This window comes from Tauraco erythrolophus, chromosome 4 (genome assembly GCF_009769465.1).
Source record: "Tauraco erythrolophus isolate bTauEry1 chromosome 4, bTauEry1.pri, whole genome shotgun sequence".
In the NCBI taxonomy this organism is placed as follows: Eukaryota; Metazoa; Chordata; class Aves; order Musophagiformes; family Musophagidae; genus Tauraco; species Tauraco erythrolophus.
This window is the reverse complement of record NC_141468.1, coordinates 57,780,571-57,802,212: the sequence shown is the minus strand read 5'-3', so window position 1 is coordinate 57,802,212 and position 21,642 is coordinate 57,780,571. Positions and strand designations below refer to the sequence as shown.

At 43.2% G+C, this 21,642-nt stretch overlaps 1 protein-coding gene across 1 annotated transcript in view; it reads right to left on the bottom strand.

The window, feature by feature from the left end:
- The window catches only part of UBN2 (ubinuclein 2), a 52,142-nt gene extending 31,458 nt beyond the window's left edge, over positions 1-20,684 (bottom strand). Inside the window, exons 1-3 of the mRNA XM_086611003.1 lie at positions 20,220-20,684; positions 15,526-15,618; positions 10,313-10,414 (exon numbers count right to left, since the gene is read on the bottom strand). Coding sequence (XP_086467129.1) covers positions 10,313-10,414; positions 15,526-15,618; positions 20,220-20,684 — 660 coding nt within the window. The remainder of the gene's footprint in view (positions 1-10,312; positions 10,415-15,525; positions 15,619-20,219) is intronic.
- Between the last annotated feature and the right edge of the window lie 958 nt (positions 20,685-21,642).

Sequence of the window (21,642 nt, the reverse complement as noted above, 5' to 3'; positions counted from 1 at the left end):
CAATGAAACCCTGAACAAGGTTAATGGGTAACAATACATTGCTTTACTAATCCAAAACTACAAGAAAAAAGCAAGCAGAAAGTTTCCCATGATGAAGAAGGTTCCTCTTCCAAAACACATAGGCAAGTTGGGTTTTTTTGATTTATTTTTTTTTAAACCCTGGGGCAAAGGACAGCAGACAAAACACAACAGAAAAAAGCCTAACAGACTATAATACCTGGCTCAGAGTAGTTTAGATTAGGATAGGATAGTCTCCTAGGAGTATCCTAGTTTAGTAGTCAGGATATTGCAATCCATCAGCCTACCAAAGCACCTTCAGAGAAGTACCTATATAAAAATATATTGCCCTGTTTTGTTCTCACTACAACCATCACCTTTTATACCCTTCCAGCAGTCACCAGAGTCAAGCTATTAGCTTAAGTGACCTTCAGTCCAATAAGATGACATTCTTATTGCCTTGAAAATATTTCGGCATAAGTTACTCATGTGACCACCTTTATCTGTTCAAATCAATTCTTTCAGAGATTGAGCTCTGACCCACACTGAAAATATAGTTGGGTGGTTTTATTACAAATAAATATGAAATGCATTATTTAACCTCTCTAGGTTTCATGTTGCAAAATTACTAGAAGATTCTGTAAAGAAGTTACACTTTCCTTTTCCATTCATTTAACATGAAGAGCAGACTTAGCACACATGACACTTAAGACAAATGCTCTTACCAAAGATCTGTTATTTTGGCATGTTATAAATCTCCCTTCGTATTATATTAATAATCATATTGTTTGTATATTTTTTGAAAATACTTAAGTTCTTTGTGCTGCTTAAATAAATTCATCTACTCATGAATAGTTGATCCTAGGCCAGGATCTACCCTTCTAGTAGCTCAGGTTACTTTGAAAAGTGATTTTGTGCTCTTCAGAAAGTTAAATTTAGCAAAAAGCAAGAAGTGCTACACCTATTATCATTATTACTTCTTACTCCTACATTCTTATGTACACCAATTTAAACAATTGCACTACAAAGGCCAGATACAATTGTAGTTTTTTTTCAAGTACCTATGCAGATGCAGTTTTCAGTTTCGCGGTTCTTCTGCTAAAGGTCATTAAACACATAAGCAGTCCTAAACTACCTGCTTGAAACCTAGGCCAGAACATAGGATTCAAAAAGTTATTTCAGAAATTACTTATTCCTTCCTAAAAAAAGGATATTATTTTGCAGAAGGAGCAAGAGAACATTACTGTTGCTTTAAAAACATCAGATTTGTTCTGCAAATTCAACTACCTTTGTCCCTCTAGCCATAATGGTTCTTGTACTAGAGATATGCTGGATATATAGTTTAAACACGTCTGTTCTGCATTAAGCAGAACAGTATCTGCTTTATTTGTCTGGTACTCCAATTTATACCTTTATTTATCTCGGGGTGAGGAAGGAGAAAAAGTCAAGAATCTCCGAATTGAAATTTGCCCTTGTATTCACAATACATATGACAGACATGTCAGGTGCCAACCAGCAGATCTACCCTGAAGACACCTGGGAAGCATGCAAGAAAGACATTTTTTATTAAAGGTGACATGGTGCACTCAGCTAAGCAAGCACTATTCCCCAACCACAGAACTTCCAAGACTGGGCAAAGTGACAATGACCAAAGAAGACAATATAAACACACAAATCCATAGCCAATGAAGCAGCTAGTGAGTGAATCACTTTAAAAAAAGCTTTAATGCATTCTCAGATATTCGGTGTGGATGAGGTTTGTGATAAGGGCCTACAAAGGCAGAATTTTCCACAGGAAAAGCAGCAATGTTAAATTTATCTCTCAATACAACATGAAAGTACGTTTAATAATGATCCTACGTAGCACTTTTCTGTATATGCCTTCAACATTGGCAGGTTGATAGATTTTTTTAGTTTTGCTTTTTTAGGAGACATTTATCTTTCTCAAGCAACAACACTGCTCTCCATAGCTATGCTTAAAATAAGCTCCTTTGAGCAGGAAGGATGAAAGAACAATATCAGGTTAGCCGACAACAACATCCAGCCCAGAACTCCAGAAAAAAGATAAAAATTGCCATCGGCGCACTAAGCTCTGCTATTCCTCAAGTAGATACCATTCTCACTAGAAAAAAGCATCTCAGATATACAAGAGTCTTGAGCAAGATGCTCTTACTGGCAACCCATCAGATTCAAGTGTTGGATCACAACAGCAGGAACTCTTGAGGGAAAGCCAGCATGGGAGAGAAGAAGATATTAAATCTATCACACCTTTAATAAACCTGGAGATTACAAGATGAAGTAAATCAAATTTATCTTGAAAACCTGTGAAAACTGTATATCATGACACAGAATTTTTGCAAACACTAAGCCCTTAAATTATGGAAAGTATTCTAGGGAACCAAGACAGAAAAAGAGAAACTCTTTCACCAATGTATAACAACACAACAATCCTTGAAAGGCTGTCTTTTAAAAGAGTCTGAGCTCTTCAGGCAAGACATAGCTAAGGAAAAAAAAGTTTCTTCCTTTAAGTTCGAGCACCTGTTTTGGAGAAATTTTTCACATAGGAGAAACCATTAGTAGGCTAGCTTTCTCTATCCAGCAGCACAGGACTCTTACACTAGTGTTTAGAAGGCTGCTGTGGAACCATAAATATAGTAGATTGGGTTAAACAATGACATACAGCCCTGGGTGCCCAAAGTACTGAACTGCATGCTTCCCATTGCTCTTGATATTCATGTTTTGCTTCAGTTCCTGTCACTGTGTCACTACCTGGTACCACAGCTTCAAAAGACAGCTTGCACTGCTTACAGATTTCTAAGTAGATGGCTCTTCCTCTGCGTTCATCTACCCAACCAATGGGTGAAGGTGCTAGATTTCGGATGTGTGAGTCTTACTACCTCTGAGTAAGGCAAAATTGCATACTTGTTTCACTAAGCACCATGTATAATTACTTCAGATCCCTGTTTTATATTACATAGCAGAAAGCTCAGAGCACACTGTATTCCCCTGGAATCTCTATCTATATAAAGCTTACATTGGCAGGAAGGTTTTCTACTAACCAAATATTCAGAGGTCATCACAAGAACAAGTAGTCCAGTCAAATCAGGCTGATATGTAGGCGTATGCCTATACGTCCATGCAGGAAGAATAGAGGGGAAGCGGAAATCTACAGGAATACCACTCCACAAAGAATATAGTTCTGGGAAGTTTAAACTATAGCAAAACCTACGTTCAACATCAAAGCAGTGGAAGCACTTAGAAGGGAGAGTTTTATTTACAGGTTATGAACATTTTGTGTATTACTACCAGAGGTCCATTAAGATAAGCCAAGATTAGGACTTGTCATCAGACTGCTATGTAGTGGTTAGAAACAACAGTAAGATCATAGAATCATAGGAAGTTGATGATTCGAAGGGACCTCAAAGATCATCTAGTTCCAACCCCCCTGCCATGGGCAGCAACACCCTCCACTAGACCAGGTTGCTCAAAGCCTCATCCAACCTGGCCTTGAACACTTCCAGGGATGGGGCATCTACAACTTCTCTAGACAACCTGTTCCAGTGCCTCATCACCTTCAATGTAAAAAAATTCTTCCTTAGATCTAATCGAAATCTACCCTCTTTCACTTTAAAGCCATTCACCCTTGTCTTATCACTATATACCCTTGTAAAAAGTCCCTCTCCAGCTTTCCTGTAGGCCCCCTTTAAGCACTGGAAGACTGCTACAAGATCACCCAAAGCATCCTCTTCTCCAGGCTGAACAGCCCCAACTCTCTCAGCCTGTCTCCATAGCAGAGGTGCTCCAGCCCTTAGATCATCTACGTGGCCCTCCTCTGGACCTGCTCCAGCAGCTCCATGTCCTTCTTGTGTTGGGGACTCCAGAGCTGAATGCAGTATTCCAGGTGGGGTCTCACGAGAGCAGAGTAGAGGGCAGAATCACCTCCCTCAACCTGCTGGCCATACTTCTTTGGATGCAGCCCAGGACACAGTTGGTTTTCTGGGCTGCCAGCGCACATTTCTGGTTCATGTTGAGCTTCTCATCAACCAGCAATCCCAAGTCCTTTTCCTCAGGGCTGCTCTCAATCCATTCTCCAATCCTGTCCGTACTTGTGCTTGGGATTGCCCTGACACACGTGCAGGACCTTGCACTTGGCCTTGCTGAACTTCATGAGGTTCTCACAGGCCCACCTCTCCATCTGTTAAGGTCCCTGTTATGGTTTGAGGGGGGGGTGTGGTTCTGGTGGCAGGAGAGGGGCTTTGCTCCCTGTGACCTCCCTGGTTTTGGAACCGGGTTAGACTTGGTTCTGGCCACCAGATCAGACTGCCATCCCTCTTGGGGTTGAGCCAATCAGCACCTCTGCGAATTGCCCTATTTAAGTCAGGACAAAGGAACCAGAAACGGTGCTTTGTCCAGGAGCGAGGAGAGAAGGGAGGAGGGCACTGCCCCCGCTCCCTGGCTCCCGGCCAGGCAGCTGCCTGCGTCGGGCCAGCACTGCCCACTGAGGATGGCAGTGGCAGAGCCAGCTGGAGAACTCAGGGAGCACCCCACTCCTGGGGTGCCCACTGGGCTGAGTTCACCTGGAGAGGACTGAGAACTGAGAGAAACAGCCGCATCGACAGCAGGTCAGTGAGGATGGAGCGGGAGGAGGTGTGCCGGAGCCGAGTTTTCCCCTGCAGCTGATGGTGAGATAGCAGGCGGCCCCCCTGCAACCAGGACAGCCTCAGTGGAGTAGAGCCCCACTAGCAGCCCGTGGAGGGAAGATGTCTGAGCCTGAGGACCGTCGTGTTGGGACACACGACAAGGTAGAGGGGCATCTGGAGTCTGCGTGACAACCCACGCCGGAGCGAGTGGCTACAACTCCCTAAGTATCCGAGACTGTGGTAAAGCCCACACTGGGGCAACCCGTGGGGAAGGATTGCACCCTGTGGGCTGGACTCACGCTGAAGAAGTTTGTGGATTTTTCCTCGTGAGTAGGGGATCCACTGGAGCAGGGGAGAAGGGTGTAAGGACTCCTCCTCCTTTAAGAAAGAAGCAGCAGTAACAGCACAGAATGAACTGACCTGCACTCCCCCAGTCCCTGCCCCCTGCGACGCTGAAGGGAGGAGGTAGAGCCGGGAGGAAAAGAAAAAGGGGGGGGGGGGTGGGGGGAAGGAAGGTGTCGGTTTTAAGATCTGGCTTTGTTTCTTTTTATCCTTTCAAGTAACCGGTTTTGTTTCCCTTTGTCCTTTTAAGCAACCATTAATAAACTGTTTTGCTTTAAGAAAACCAAGTCTGTTTTGCCCGGGACCATGGTTGGTGGGTGCTCCCTCTGTTCTTGTCTCAACCCTCAGTCCCTTTATTATATTTTTCTCCTCTCCACTTTACTGGAGAAGGAGCGACTGTGTGAGTTTTAGTTGCTGGATAGGCCTAAAACCACGACAATCCCTCTGGATGGCATCCCTCCCCTCCAGCATGTCCACACCACCACACAGCTTGGTGTCATCTGCAAACTTGCTGAAGGTGCACACAATCCCACTGTCCGTGTCGCCAACAAAGATATTAAATAGCACCGGCCCCAGTACTGACCCCTGAGGAACACCACTCGTCACTGGCCTCCACTTGGAAATTGAACCATTGACCGCAACTCTTTGAGTGCGACCATCCAGCCAATTCCTTATTCACTGAGTGGTCCATACATCAAAACCATGTCTTTCCAGTTTAGAGACAAGGATGTCGTATGAGACAGTGTCTTGCTTTACATTTTTTTCTTTAATGAAGAGTTCACAACCCACTGCCTCAGTCAAAATGCTCAACCCAAAAATATCCCCTGTATAGATCAAAGCACGGATCCCCCACTTGTCTGCAACTGCACTGAGAGGAAAAGCCACTTCTTCCAAACAGGACCAGCTAAAAGTTTTCCAAGGAGGACAGCAAGGTAAAAAAAACTGAATAGTATATATACCAGAAATATCCAAAGCAAACGGCAACCTGTAACTATGTACTTATTCCTTTAAGAGGAGACAAGTCTGAAGGAAGAAGAGAGGTAGGAATTGTCTGTGTCACTTCAGGTAATACATACCCAAGAATCTTTCTCCAATATTTTCCTTTAGTCGGCTTCATCTCTGATTCCACTGAATTGCTCTTCGGGGGCCCTTAGTTTTCTGTGTTTAGTAGCCACAAGGACTTTGATTGTCTTAATGCAGTCATGCTGCTAAAGTCTTTACTACACTGTAGGAAAGTATTGATTCTTTCCAGAGTAAACAATGAAAGTAAATCTGTAAGAATCTCATGCATGGTTTTCATTTTCAGAAAATGTAAACAATGGCAATCTAGCCTACCAAGCAGCCCAAAATTTACCCTACTTCTTCAGGGCAGGTACCAGTGCCCTTTGGAAGAGGCCAACAGGAAGAATCACTTCACTTCGGAGAAGCTCCCATCTGTCAGCGTTTTCAAAGAACCTTCCTCCAGAGAAGCATGTCCTGTACCTGTCCGTACTCCAGCTCAATTAAAATCCATTACCTGAAAATCATGACATTAGCAGATTCCCTGCACTTGACCCTGATCCCAGCCTTCAAGAAAACAAGCAGAACAATTGCCTTCCTGGACCCTTGGAGGACCTAAGTCTCTGCTGCATATGCTATTTGTTATATATGCATCTATGTTACATGTACAAAATTGCTTAAACGGAAACGGATCCAAAGGACGGAGAATTCCTTAACTCAATTACAACATCTGCCAAAAACAGGCTTAGAGTCTTACTGGTTTGATTTCTTGCATAATATTTGATGGCATTACCTCAAAATCTGTTTTTAGAAAGAAGACATCTCCAAAGCTACGGAATTAATCAGTTTCAGTGCCGAAAAAGCTCAGTACTTTTCACACCTGTGATAAGAAAAAGGACTAAAATTCTAAGGAAGTTTTCAATTATTTTTTTCTAGGACACAGAGGGAGACAACAGGACGCCAATCCTGGAGTAATTCAAGAGGCACTCATACTCATTTTTCAATATATTACACTTCTTTACACATAAAAAGCTGTATCTTCCAAAAGGAAGGAAGTTCAAACTGGGCCTGGCTCTGATATTTCTTAGGGTACACACGGTGATTTAATAGCTAATCACATAGAACATGAGAAAGCCACACATGTAGATTTTCTTTCTGAACACTTCCCACTTGCATCTGAGACAGAATGACAGGTTTTGTTGAACTTGATTCCTACATTACAGGACCCTTAAGCTCTGCAATAGCAACTTAGGACTGCGAATGGCACACAGCGTATTTCATTTTTTTCTTTTCTATATAGAAACAGGGATAAAAGCAAAACAGAGATGGCCTCTCACTAGTCTATTTGTATTGCAGACACAAAGCATAATGATTTGTTCAGGAGAGCAATCTTTAGAGAATACACTATTCTCCCCACAAGCTTCCACAACTACCACATGATGCAACCATCTGGTCCTCTAACAACTGCCTTTTGTGTGTTCTTGCAAGGAGTCTGGCAGAGATATCAGAAGTAAATGCTCCCGCAAATTTAACAGATCTGCTGCTGGTCACAAGAACAGCCCTGGAAGGATGCACAGTATGAGAAGTACTAATACACCAGTGAGTGTTCAACCCTGATAGACTCACAAACATCTTTGTTAGAGACCTGTACTATGAGTACTGAAGTTATCTGAATCCCGTATCAGATCTGTGATAGCTCACAGTAAATTCAGAAAAAACAAGATACAACTTGGGTCCTGTATCATTAAATTTAAAAATTGAGGATGGTTAACTTAAGCAACAGTGAGAAACCAGATAAGCCTATAGGCTTAAGTGGTTTCTCAGCAGGAGCAAAGCACATCTGTTCTTACTGAACTGAAGATCAGAATCTGACCTTCGGAAAGGACATACCAAGGCTTAGGCCCCAATACCGTTCCAGCAGCACAACCAACGGTTGAGAGATAATGATAGGATTGCTTAATATTGGCAAGTTCAACTAAAATTTTAATCTACACCAAGAAAAAGGACAAATTAATACAAGCTAGAATAAGCATCTACAGCAAACTCACTTTTCATACAATTTGTTCACATGCCTTCAGACCTATTTCAAAAACTAACTACGCAGCACAGTAGCTCTGTTAGCTCAGCCTGCTATCCACTGTGGTTAACAGCTGACCTTCTTTTGCTCAAGAGGTATCAGTCCTGCAGCAGTCTTCTGTGCACCTCACGCAGTTCTTAAGAGCAATACTCACTGCAGCATCTATATGCTAGAAACCTCACAGCTCAGTGCTCACAGAGCTCTTTACAAAGTTTTATAATTTCCTAGATCTACTACCACATTCAAATGGAGGCTCGACATAATATATGCTAAGCAGTGCACTTCACTTCTGTGCTTTTCTTACTCTTTTCTCACAGCTCCTTTTCAACATCTTTCCTCTCCCACTCAGACTTTTAGCTCCCTCCCCTTCAGAGCAGCAGATCATAGAATCGTTAGGGCTGGAAGGGACCTTCAAAGGTCATCTAGTCCAACCCCCCTGCAAGGAACAGGGATATCTCCAACTAGATCAGGTTGCTCAGGGCCTCGTCCAACCTGGCCTTGAACGTCTCCAGGGATGGAGCATCCACCACCTCTTTGGGCAACCTGTTCCAGTGTTCTACAACTCTCATGGTAAAAAATATTTTCCTAATATCCAACCTGAATCTACCTCCCTCTATTTTAAAACCATTACCCATTGTCCTATCACAACAGGCCCTCCTGAACAGCCTCTCCCCATCTTTCTTGTAGGCCCCCTTGAGGTAATGGAAGACCGCTATAAGGTCACCCCAGAGCCTCCTCTTCTCCAGGCGGAACAGCCCCAACTCTTTCAGCCTGTCCTCATAGGAAAGGTGCTCCAGCCCTCTTATCATCTTCGTGGCCCTCCTCTGGACCCTCTCCAACTGGTCCATGTCCTTCTTATGTTAGGGACTCCAGAACTGGACGCAATACTCCAAGAGAGGTCTCACAAGGGCAGAGTAGAGGGGGAGAATCACCTCCCTCGACCTGCTGGCCACGCTCCTCTTGATGCAGCCCAGGATGCGGTTGGCCTTCTGGGCCGCAAGACCACATTGCTGGCTCATATCGAGCTTCTCATCCACCAGTACTCCCAAGTCCTTCTCCTCAGGGCTGCTCTCGATCCATTCTCCGCCCAGTCTGTATTTGTGCCTGGGATTGCCACGACCCAGATGTAGGACCTTGCACTTGGCCTGGTTAAACTTCATGAGGTTGGTACGGGCCCACCTCTCCAGCCTGTCGAGGTCCCTCTGGATGGCATCCCTCCCTTCCAGCGTGTCGACGGCACCACTCAGCTTGGTGTCATCGGCGAACTTGCTGAGGGTGCACTCCATGCCACTGTCCACGTCACTGACAAAGATGTTGAAGAGGGCCGGGCCCAACACGGACCCCTGAGGGACGCCACTCGTGACCGGTTTCCAATTGGACATCGAGCTGTTGACCACTACTCTCTGAGTGCGGCCAGATCCTACTCTCTGAGTGCGGCCAGATCACTGCTGCTTCGTCCAGTGTCACGCAGCAGTGGAGGAAACTGAAGGCTGGCTAGTGTCAGCTGTTTTTTGTTGGGTTTTTCGTTCACTTTTACTTGACTAAACAGTACACCTACTTCTTCCTGACATGTAATAAAGGAGAATTATAGGAGGTCTCCAAGCTTTTCTATCATCCACTCCCTCTTCCTAGCTTCTTCCTTGTTCTCATAATTTCATATATCACCTTTAAGATATCTTCAAATGCCCTCTTATAAACCTCCTGATATCCCTGATACTGTCTGCACCTAATACCTTTTTCTTTTACCTCAAGATGTGTTTTCATTTCTGAAAAATATTCAGACAAAATAAGATGCAATATACTGTTGTTTAACCAAGTTGTTTTATCTCAATTTTTTCAGACATATTCGGTGAATGTTTAGAATAACCATCCTATTCTTATTGGATTTGATGAGCAAAATAGCTTCCTGGTCTAATGCAGGAAATCTAACACCAGTAATCTACTAATAATCAAGACAGATAGTAAAAGAAACTGAAAAGAGCCAGTGTAATTTCAGTCCACAGTAAATGAAGGGCACAAATAAAAATAATTTCATTTCTAAAGCTAGAAAATTATGTGATATGGCAATAGTTTTCTTAATTCTTGCAGTGCATAACAATATCTGAATGAGATTACAAATATAATAATTCGCTGGATTGCCAAAGTAGTATGCCCTTTGGATCCATACCAGTTATACACAGGCACAAACTATGTTACCTTACCTTTCTTCACCAAAAAGATAAAGCATTGTCTGATTGTTTTGATGAGGCTTACTTACCGCTTCAGAATTATCGATGAAAGGGTCCGTTTCATCATAACCATAGCCTATATCGATTAGATCCTGCAGGCGATCCTTCCGATGTTTGTGGGGCTTTCCGCCCTGAAAACAAAACAAGCATTATATCATTTGGGAAATGGAGAAGCAAAATAATAAAGTCTACAAAATGTAAAGCATTGGATGGATGGTCATTCAGGGAATTAGCCGTTTTGATTTCTTAGATGCTTCCTTGAAGATGGTCTAAATGACTAAAGACTTTCACAAAGGAATGAGTTCTGGCAAACATGCTTTACTATAGCCTCACCAGAATCAGCCCTGAAAGGTATGCACTAGCCACCTTGTTTCTGCATGACCGAAATCTTCCTAACATTTCCTATTTAGAGATATTTCACCATCTTATGTTTTTAGAACACAAGGACGGGACTGTTAGTGATAGCAGCACTAGGACAATTAAGAAAGTGTCAAGTTTTTCAGTATGTTACAGAGTTGTTACAAAGGAAAATACTGATAGCCTAGCAATCAGCAAAGTGTTTCCCCACACGAGATGAATTGCTTCTCTACAGAAGAGTGAAGCCTAAGTCAAAAGAGAAAAATATCGATCTGGTACTTGCAGATATGATGTCTGAGTTTTCAAGAACTTACAGAATTTGTATGACATAACTGAAGAAAAACACACTAAGACAAAATCATTTGAATTGCAAGAGCCATCACCTCAGTTGATAGGACTGGACACAAAATGGTTACCTGAGTAACTTAAAGCCAGAAGCTGCATCACAGACTGTGGACTCACTTATTTCCAGTAGATCGCAAACTTCATTTTAACCTGCAAGTACTTTCCTCATGTGAAAGCTTCATTGTTAAATCGAGTCAAGTAAAACCTCACACCCAACTCAAACATTCAGGGAATCTAAACTTACAGTTATACAAATGGTAATCTGCTCAGGATAAAAGGCCTAGTTTTCTGACGCCCGTATATTGTCAAAATTGTCAATATAGAAGTGTTAAAAGAGAAAATTCTCCAGAAGGCACCACCTTCACTAAAATGGTAACCAGTGTTCTTCCATGAATTCAGGATTACTTCCTCCTGAAGTGTTTCTGTCAGTACTCTACAGCTCTAAGCACGTTTACAATAAGTGAGTCTTCAGTTGTGACATCCAAATATCACAACCCACTTATTACTATGAATATGAAGACACTGTTCAAAGGAGTTTTAATCTTTGCTCTTTTATGAGAGCTGCAAGCATCTAAACACCTCCATTTTAACAATATTTTGCAAGAATTCAAGTTTGTAACTAAGTAAAGCATGTGCTCTTGCAAGCGAACTGGAATCTCTCAAGTATAATTAAACAAATTAATGCAATAGTCCTAGGAGAAAAACCTCAAAAATGAGTTCTGGTTTTAATTCAGGTTTCCAAGCTAAGGATTCCTAACTTTTCCTATCAGTCCTATCATCCCCTACAGTCACTCATCTGCTAAAATATCTGAATGACTGCAAGTTCCCAAAACATACAGTACTTAAAAAAAATCAAGTATGAGTTCAACAAATTAACTGTAGCATGCAACCTAAGGTTTAAACAATCTTTGCCCAACAGGGCTAGAAGGTGGCAAATACAACACCAATTTTTGAAGAATCTTCCAAGGGCCAAAGCAGAACCTATAAACTTGATCTCTATATTTGGGCAAGTTAACAGAACTTATAAAGAACAGAACCAGCAGGTACAAGAATATACATTCCAGAGCAGGAAAGAATTTTGGTAGAAGGAAGCAGTACTTCGAATACTTTAAAAGATGTTCGAAGATCTTTAAAGACAAGAAACTATCATGGGATAACCGGGAAGGTCCACTCAAAGTATTGTCTGGTTTAAGGCTCGGAAAGAAATACTTTATTTTGGCAAAGAAAGTAATCAGTGGAATCACCAAGGAATGTGTATTTATTCATCTTTAGAAGCAATAGAGAGTACTAACAGTTGGGGTTGGATGTGAGATGACAGACATTACTGAGGGTATTAGATAAAAAAGACAACTGAAGAATCACTGGAAGACCTCACAGTTACTGTGAACTTAGTATGATAAATCCCCAATTGAATTCAGTATCACTAAAAGCAAGGTAATCCACACAAAGGAAGTACAACCCAAACAAGAAAAAATACAGTATGCTCCGAATTTGTTATGCTGCTCAGGAAGCACTGGAGTTGTTACACACAGTTCTATGACATTTATTCAACAATCAGGAGTGGTCAAAAAAAATAATAATTGGGACTTACGAAAAAAGGAACAGAGAACAAAACCAGAAGTCATCATTATATCACTGATAAATCAGGGCATCCTACCATTAATATCCTTTCACTTAAAAAAAGAAATTAGAGCAAAAAAGGGAACAGCAAGCTAACAAGGATGTTTAAAGGTAAAAAACACTGCTTCTGTACAGTAACAGAATGTTAAGACACTTCAGCTGAGGAACAAGAGGGCTGAATTTGGATTATAGCATCAGAATCACATGCAGCATGTAGAAGAACAGGAAATATTTCACTTTCTTACTATGGAGCACCAAGTAAACTCATCAGGATTAAACATAAAAATATGTTTTCATATGACATAATTATCACGGTACTCAGTGTCATGGAACACAATGTGAAATGCAGTGATCTCAAAATGGTCTGGCAAACTTATGGCAGAAAGCCATACGAAGGGTAAACACACAGCCTTCGGCTTTGGGAGAGATTAAGCCACAGATTGCTAGACAGGCACAGTGAAGTAATATCAATGCACACTTACTCTTTTACATTTTCAAATATGAGACTCCACTAGTGTCAGAGGACTATGCTACCTTCCATTAGATGGGCCTTTGTTTTGATCCAATAAACATTCTTACATTATGTACAGTACCACCTGAGATTCAATATCACATTTCTCCAGCACAGAGTGTTTGATTTTATCTAGAGAATAACAGTAATCAAAAGAATGAAAATGGGAGCCATTCGGAACAGATTTTTATGCTGGTGTTTAAAACGCACAGCAATTGCTAAAAAGTTCTGAATAATCAAGTAACCAAATGGTACTAACTTTAAGCATCTTGTTTTACAAAAATATATTTATTCATAGCCTTTTTCTTCGTATCTGCAAAATATATCCAATACTGCACCGACTTGATTATGAGTGCAGGAATTTATCTGAAAAGAGTACAAAGTCTTCAAGGAAGACTATTCTTCACCGATCAAATTTTTCAAAAGTACTGTCACGTGCTATGATTAAAAAGCTTGTTTGACTCCATTTTAAACGGAAACAGATAAGCAATACCTAATTAGTTTAAGGAGGATACAGTACTTCCTGCAAGTTTGAAAAAACCCTCTGCTTATTTCTTAATACAACCAGTGTACTACTATCTCATACAACTAGCTTTTACACTAAAGCACTGTTAAAGAGAAAAAGAGAATGGGTATCTACTTCATGAGATACCCCGTTCTAGTTTAAGCTAAGGGGCTAGCGTCTCGCCAGAAGAATCAGAAGATGGCTGGATGTTGTCAGAACATGAGCACTTGTACTGGGTCAGCTACAGAGATGCAGTTCCTCTGAACACGGATGGTAAAGAGACTGATGGTTCTCATATTGGAAAAGAGAGAGGACGGAGTATCTAACACAAGAACTATTAATCCCTTGCCACCCTCCATGCTTAGTGGCCCTAACCAAGTTGTTCTTTGTATAGAAGACATTCCACTTCCAAGAATTTTGTGGGGCTGATGGGTGTAAGGTGTGGCAGAGAATGAGAAAAAGGCAAGAAATCAGAAGCACAAATAGTGATCAAGATACAACTGCATCATGAATTTAAACTGTTGTAAAAAGAAAGGTTTTGTTACCTACTGCTTTCTTTCAGTTAAACGTATCTATTTGCCCCTTTTTATGGCCACTGAGCATTGAACTCAAGTTTTCGTATGTCTAATAACACCATGTTTTGTCCATAAATGTATATGTTTAGCTTTAATGTATGCATAAATGTATATGTAAAATTAGATTGCTTCCACTACCACTCCATCCTACAGATATTGCTTTACATGCTCTACACTGACTTTCATCTGCTGTTCAGGACATTATAAAATCTTTAACTTGTATTATGAAAATAAGATTTCTGGAAAAGTACAGTTGAAACATTTTTCTCTCATGTTCAAAACATAATTTATCATTCAAATGAAAAACAAACAGTATTCTGGGACTGTCTTCTCAAATCACTGGGTATATTGGGTTCCATCGATCCCTCCAAATGATGAAAATTATTCCTTTCAGTTTAAGGGTTTCTTTTGTTACGTATCACAGCTAACATGCCCTGAAATAGTAATTCTACAGAATGTTTAGACTGGGCATTCAGAGAAATCTGCCTTTGCTAGAAAAAAAAAAAAAGAATAAATCAGACAAGAAAGATTTTACTATGTACATTAATAGCAAAAGATACAAATGACTGCTTGTTTCCCTTCTTTATTATTGAGGTGCTCTATTAGTAATCCAGAATATCAACATGCCTAAGCACGATGAGGAGTTTTGATTGCCAGCTCAGAATTAATCACCCAACCCTACCCATATGAATTTTAAAAGACCTGTTTGGGTGTGGTTTTAGTCAACATTTTCTGATTTCTATATTCATTTATTAGTGAAAGCCTCTTTATGTTACTGTCTAGTGTTGTTCAAGTCATTCATGCCACACTTTCAAGAGTAAGCAGAGTATCTTTAGGCAGCTGGCAGCTACAAGATAAACTCATCAAGCAATGACTTATTATTCAGCAATAACTTCCTATGGAAGCATTCCAAACTAGTCAGAAATTCATCAAGACTCATCAGTATTTAGCCCAAACAGAAGAGCTGTTCAATAGTGCACAACAGCATTACATAAAAATTCTTTCCTCTGGTGCAGTATTTATCATGAATATCGACCTGCATCTATTACTCAGTTGTATTTATGTAGGAAGCTTTTCCAAGAATAGCTTCACAAGCTATAACATCCTACAGACAAATCTATTTAGCAGACTTGTCTAATAAGCTTGTAGCAGCTTCAAACTGCTTAAATTAAATATAATGAGACAGTCAGCTCTGAAATGTACAGAAGTCAGTTGACACTACATTAGCAATTCTATTCAGGAAAAAAAACCTGATGTTAACATCTCTACAGCATCATAAGTCACTACTATTAAATATTTGTATATTTTAATACAGGTACAGGAACTCACGTATTTTGCCTCAAACTTCTTGGCTAGCATTTCTACTTCATGCCGCTCACGTTGTTCATCATTAAACGGATCTTCTGAGTGAACCGATTTCTTCTGAAAAATACAGAAGTTAAACGTTCATTCCATAAGAAGCACAGAGTGCATGTGATAAAAACCTATTAAATGTCAATAAACAATGCTCTGATGACTAAGTAGTCAGAATCCATACTAAGAAAGTCCAAATACTTACTTTATTCTCTAAAAATTAGTTAGACCCATTCAATTGTCATTCAGTTACTTTACTTCTAATGAAAACAGAAACAGAAAAGTTAAGATAAAGACTCAGATTTATATTTTCCCAAGCATTCCACTACAATCTCAACTGAAAGTGTAAGAGAACTACGGCCATTTGAAGTTCAAAGAGAAAGAACTCTCTAAATACAACTCCTTTTCACTTTTGCTTCCACTGGTGCCTCTTATTGGTGCTATGATCCTTCCAGGTACAACACACAAGATGTACCTGGTACACCAAGCAGCGGGAAAGCAGCCAGAAGACTAAAAAGTTCAGTAAGCTACAACCGTAACTAATGTAACTCCTTTAACTCTTAGTACTGGTTTGTTTGTTGGGGTTTTTTTTCCCCAATAATTTCAGTAATCATAGCATGAATTCTACAAGATTGTCACTACAGCAGCCACAATGACAATGGGCATTTAATATTCCAGCTGTACAAATAAGCAGGAAGTAAATCCCCCTACTTCCTTTTTTTTTTTTTGAGAAAGAGGTTTTCATTGACACAAAGTCAATGAACAGTCATTAAGGGTATACATAGTGCTTTTTTTTTTTGGAAATAAGGCATGGCAGAAAAATAGGGCTGCCTTCTTCAAATCAAGAGTTCACATAAAATACAGTAATTGTTGGAAGGAGGGAAGGTACTAGGACGCTAAAATATGGTGGAATGGCATTCCATTTTACAGAACATTATGGATGGCAACAAACTTCACTGCACATGGACCACTTTGTTTATTCATCAATGAATAAACAAAGATTTATGGTAGACTAAGACAGAACAAAAGTAACACGAAGTTCAGGAAAGCAAGATCCTTCCTCCACAGTATGAAAAGCCAATATATTAACCAACTAATGACACACTGGCTCAACAGTATCAGGACCAGTATAATGAGGGAGGTAAGCTAAGCAAAACTGCAAACACCACACAAATACATTTTCTAAACTGACTACTTAAAGAAAAAATAAGAGGTTATAGTTAATCCTGAAACATAAGTATAAGTTAAATACATATTTCCTGCAGGCATAATTAAATAAAAAATACTGCTCAACTCATACAACACTGTTCTCTATTTTTAGCTGGGAAAACCTCTTCCATATCTTCTGCTAGGCAAATGGTTTGTTTTTTTCTAATTGTGAAATGAGATAAGGTTGAGGCCAGAGGTCAAGCAAAATTTAGTGCTTGTGCTAACGTGCCTCCACCAAATTCAAAGCTGTAGCTGACTATCGCTTTTATTAGTTGAGATTGGAATCTCAAATTCAAGCAAGTTTTAGTTTTGCCAGTTTGAAGGCTCTGATGAATGGCTCTCTGACTTCACAATAACTTTAAAACATTACTACTTCAGCACCTTTACAGCCTGCTTGACAGAAGCCAACTCAGGCTTCTGGCTCACCCACTTCAAGTTTTACACACCAAGCTTCAATTACACCAACAGAAAAGCAAGTGCACTTTCACTTCTGGCAGTTTAAACAGGCAAATAAACTCTACAACCACACTAACTTATTACTCACATCCAAAAACTTTACATAAATAATTCCTACCAAATGAACTTTACTAACGATTGTATCAAAGGATGTTCTCTTTTTCAAGGCAAAAAAAGCAGGACAAAAACAGCACAAGTTTCTAACAAGCATTTCCACTAGCTTCTGATTCAGGCTGGGAACTCAAATTTGGAATTAAAAAAAAAAAAATAGAAGTTGCACTCATCTTGTCAAACAAGTTTTGGGATTCTCTACTGTTTCATTAAGAGACCTACTAAAGCAATGTTTCGATGTTATTCCTGTGGACCAGTCCTTGCCCTCCTGGAACAGCCTATCTCTGGAGAATCTTTCTCAGTTTCTCCAGTTCCAAGCAACAGTACAAAACAGAAAGACAAGCTCCTAAGTTTGTAATGTTGAACCTTACTGGGAGTAGTTATAAGGAAGTCTAATAACTTCTCATAAGGGATAAGGAGTCAACAATAGCTTTCAAAACACTCCATCAATCTTCACCCTACAAAAACAGTTTTCATAGCTAAGTTTATATGAACTGTTCATTTTAAACTGAACCATTGCTAAAACGACCACAAATTTGGAAGTCTAAAACTCCACTTAAAACCACAGGATTAACTGCCTACTAGTTAGTACCTACTTGGAAAGAGCAAATCTCACAGATTCTGCAGAAAAGTGGTAGAGGACACGTGTTTCTTGGCCAAGCTTCACTTTACAAGGCAGTTTTCTCCACTGCGTTAACTGGTATAAATCACCATAGCTATTCTATTCCACAAGCAGGATCAGCTTTCCTTTCACAATTTTTTTTTCTATTTTAGGACTTTGAACAGGTTATATAATTGGTTGGTCTGAGAACAACCAGGGTAAGAGACAGAATTGGTTGAATTCTGTCATCCTAAGCCTCCTGAACTGTGCAGAGCAAATTCTCCTCTTGTATTTGGTTTAACTATGAAGGAACCAGCATGCACTAAATTTACTGATGGATATGTTTCACCTCTCTTCATGCTGATTAATACAAGATTTTAAGTCCTTCCTACCATATCAGAGCAGCTTTTCCAGCTTCTACCATATAGCAAGCAAGAAGTTAAACTGACAGGTCAAGTATACATCAGTTTGTAAACAAGAATAGAAGTCCAGAATCACTTTAAGAGGATCACACTTTATGACAGTGTTTCACATAATCAGCTGATTGTTCTGCACAGTCCAACAACAGACAGGCTGTTATGATCTATTCATTTCAATTTGGACTCTACAGAGATTAATAGCATACACAATTTCTCACAAAGCATTTATATCACTATTTCTAACTTAAAAGCAGTCTCTGATCCCAATTGTACCAAAAATCCCCTAAATCAATGCTTGCCCCCAGAAGATGGGGAATTTGCATAGAACTACATTAAAAAAGCCATTTTTTCCCTGATTATGTGATTAACATATTACCAACCTACAGAAGAAAGGCAGTTATGGAACTGGGAACTGCCAAAGGGAAAAGTCAGCCTCCACATACTACACCACTTCTAAACAGTAGAACAATTTTCACCTTCATACATGAACTGTTCAGAAAGACAGCACTTCAGAGCAGCATGCTTATGCTACACCAATTCAGAGGAGTCATAACTGGCCCTGTTTGCCCACAACAGCTGTAGGACAGGATGAACAGAAGGAACCTTTTAACTTGCATCAGAAGATCTCAGAGGGATTAAAATCACAGTCATTGATTTTTCTGTCTTCCACATTCGACCATAATCTAGTGTGTACATCCCTCCTGCTACAGAACAAAAAGCTAGCAGGCTGCTAAGTACAGTTCCAGCATCATCATGACCTAGAAACAGTTTGGTTCCTAAAACAGAAGTTTTAACCATTCTCAGGTTTGTGCTCGATGTAAAAATCCCATGGCAGTATCAGTACTGGCATTTGACGTTTGCTTTTATCACCAAAGCTATCACAACCTTCTCAGTAGCAGCTACCTTCCTTGCCCCCTGCCCTTTCCAACAAAGCGTAAACTTTCTCTGAAGTTATCTATGTACCAGAACTAAGAGCAGGTACAACTATTTAAATCAAGTGCAACTTCACCAGTATCCTCAACTCACTAAGCACGAGTGGTTTAAGTATATGTGTCTCTCCTTTGTACTTGAAGGCTGGGTCCTGTCGATTGGCTAATGCAACTTGCTTCTTAAAGTTGTCTACACAAGCTTTTCTCCTTAAAAAACAAAGCAGTTCGAGTACCAAATACCTTCTGGTTAGGAGGAACAGGAAAAGGGAAAGTATGTTTTTGCCTGAATGAAGTTCTTAACAGTTACAGGTGAGGTTACAGTTTCAGCAACATTAACTCTCATTCATCCCCACCCTCCTCAAGACAGCAGAAACTCATCTCCAAGTCTGCTATTGCTCACTTCACAAGGCTTGTACCAGAGCCGGACTAATAACTCTTCATTTAGCTGCACACAGCCTACAGACAATCCGGAAAACAGACCGGCACAGTAAGTTTCATCCAGCTGCCGGAAAAAGCTCCCAGGAAGGACGGATGCAACACTACCGCTCCCCGGGCAGGCAAGGGGAGAGGAGGAAAGCTAAGCTGGGGTAAGAGGGCCACAAGACGCTGCCGCTCCCCCGCCCCTGGTCGCAGCAAGCACCAGGAGCTCCCACAAAAGCCAGCCAGGAGCCCTCGGCCAGCTCAGGGACAAGCGCGAAACCTCCCCTTCCCCCCACGGGCACAGGCGCAGCCTCAGCACCAGGAGGAGCCCGGAGCGACCGCGAGGCCGCCGGACTTCCCTCCAGGGCACCGCCCCGCCGGGACCACCCCCGAGCAGCACGGGTTGACCGATAACGCTATCAGCAAGGCCAGGGACGCGGGCAGCTGCCCGGCGGGAGAAGGAGGAAGCGCGGCGGGGCCCGGCCTGCTGAAGGGGAGGAGGAAAGGGAAGGGGAGGTCCCGTACCCGCGAGTCCCCGCACAGCAGCAGCTCCGGGTAGCTGAACTCCACGCAGCCCTCCTCGGTGGGGTCCTTCAGCACCACCTCCAGGCGGACCGTCTGGCGGAGCGGGAGCGCCTCCTGCGGCGGCGGCGGCTCCTGCCGGCTGCTCTGGCGCGGCGGCGGCGGTAGCTGCGGCGGCGGCGGCAGCGGCGGCGGCTCGGGCCGGGGGGGCTCCCGCTGCGGCTGCTGCTCGGGCCGGCCGGTCTCGCGGGGCGGCTCCAGGCGGGCGGCGCTCTCGCGGGGCGGCGGCGGCTCCGGCCGGGAGAGCTCGTGCGGCAGCTCCGGCGGCGCCAACAGCGGCGCCTCGCGGCCCGCCGGCGGCGGCTCCGGCTCGTGGCCTCCCGCCTCCCGGTCCAGCGCCGGGCTTTCGCCCTCGCGGCGCCTCACGGGTGACAGGCTAATGAACGGCACCCGGCGCGGCTCCGCCATCCTCCTCCTCCTCCGCCGCCCCCCCCCACCCACCCCCCGCCCGCCGTTCAGCCGGCCCCCGCCTCACGCGTTCGGTGACACCGCTCTCCGCGCTCCCTCCCACCGGCTCCTCCTCCTCCCTCTCCCCTCCCCCCTGCTCGCCGCCCGGTCGGAGCTGCCCCCTACGTTCTCCTCGCCGTCCCCGCCATCTTGGCGCCCCCCCACATAAATAGAAGCAGGCCCGCAGGCCGCGCAGGCGCACATCGGACGCCGACGCCGGCGCGCCGCCCCGCGTCGCTGTTGTTATTGCTCAGCTTCCCCCCGACGTCAGCGCGGTCGCCGGCGCTCGCACGCCGCGGCCATCGGCGCCCGCCCCCGGTTGCCTTGGCGATGTGCACGCTGCCCGCCGTCGGCGCCTTAAAGGGACCGCGGCCCGCCGGGCCGACCGTCGCCCTCTCGGCCGCCCCGCCCGCCGGCACGCTGTCGCGGGGCAATGGCGGCCACGCCAACGCGGCCTCCCCCCTCCCCTCCCCTCCTCCCTCCACCTGGCGGCTGCCCGAGGGCGGCCGTTGGCGCCAGGGGAGCGGCCTCGGCGGGGATCCCCCCTCCCCTGAGGCGCGGCGCGGCCCCGATGAGGCGGGAGGGGAGGAAGGGGCAGCTCCAGCCCGGGCTGCTTCGTGCTGATGGGGCGGCAGGAGCCCTCGGCGGGACCGGGGCAGCGCCCGCCGCCGGCAGCGGGTGTTGACGGGGCTGTGCAACGCTCCTCCTTTCGGGGCAGCGGGGGATGGCTTAGAGGAAGATGCTCTGAGGCCTCTTGAATTCAGCAGCTGTAGGTCAGTCACCAGAAAAAAAACAACCCTAAATCCTAAACGTGGTCGAGCATTCAGGGGAGCCGGGGAAGAACGGCCATTTCCAGTCTGCAGGGGCGACGGTATGAGCGCGACGCGTCTCGCCTCAGGGACGTCAAGACACACCGTAT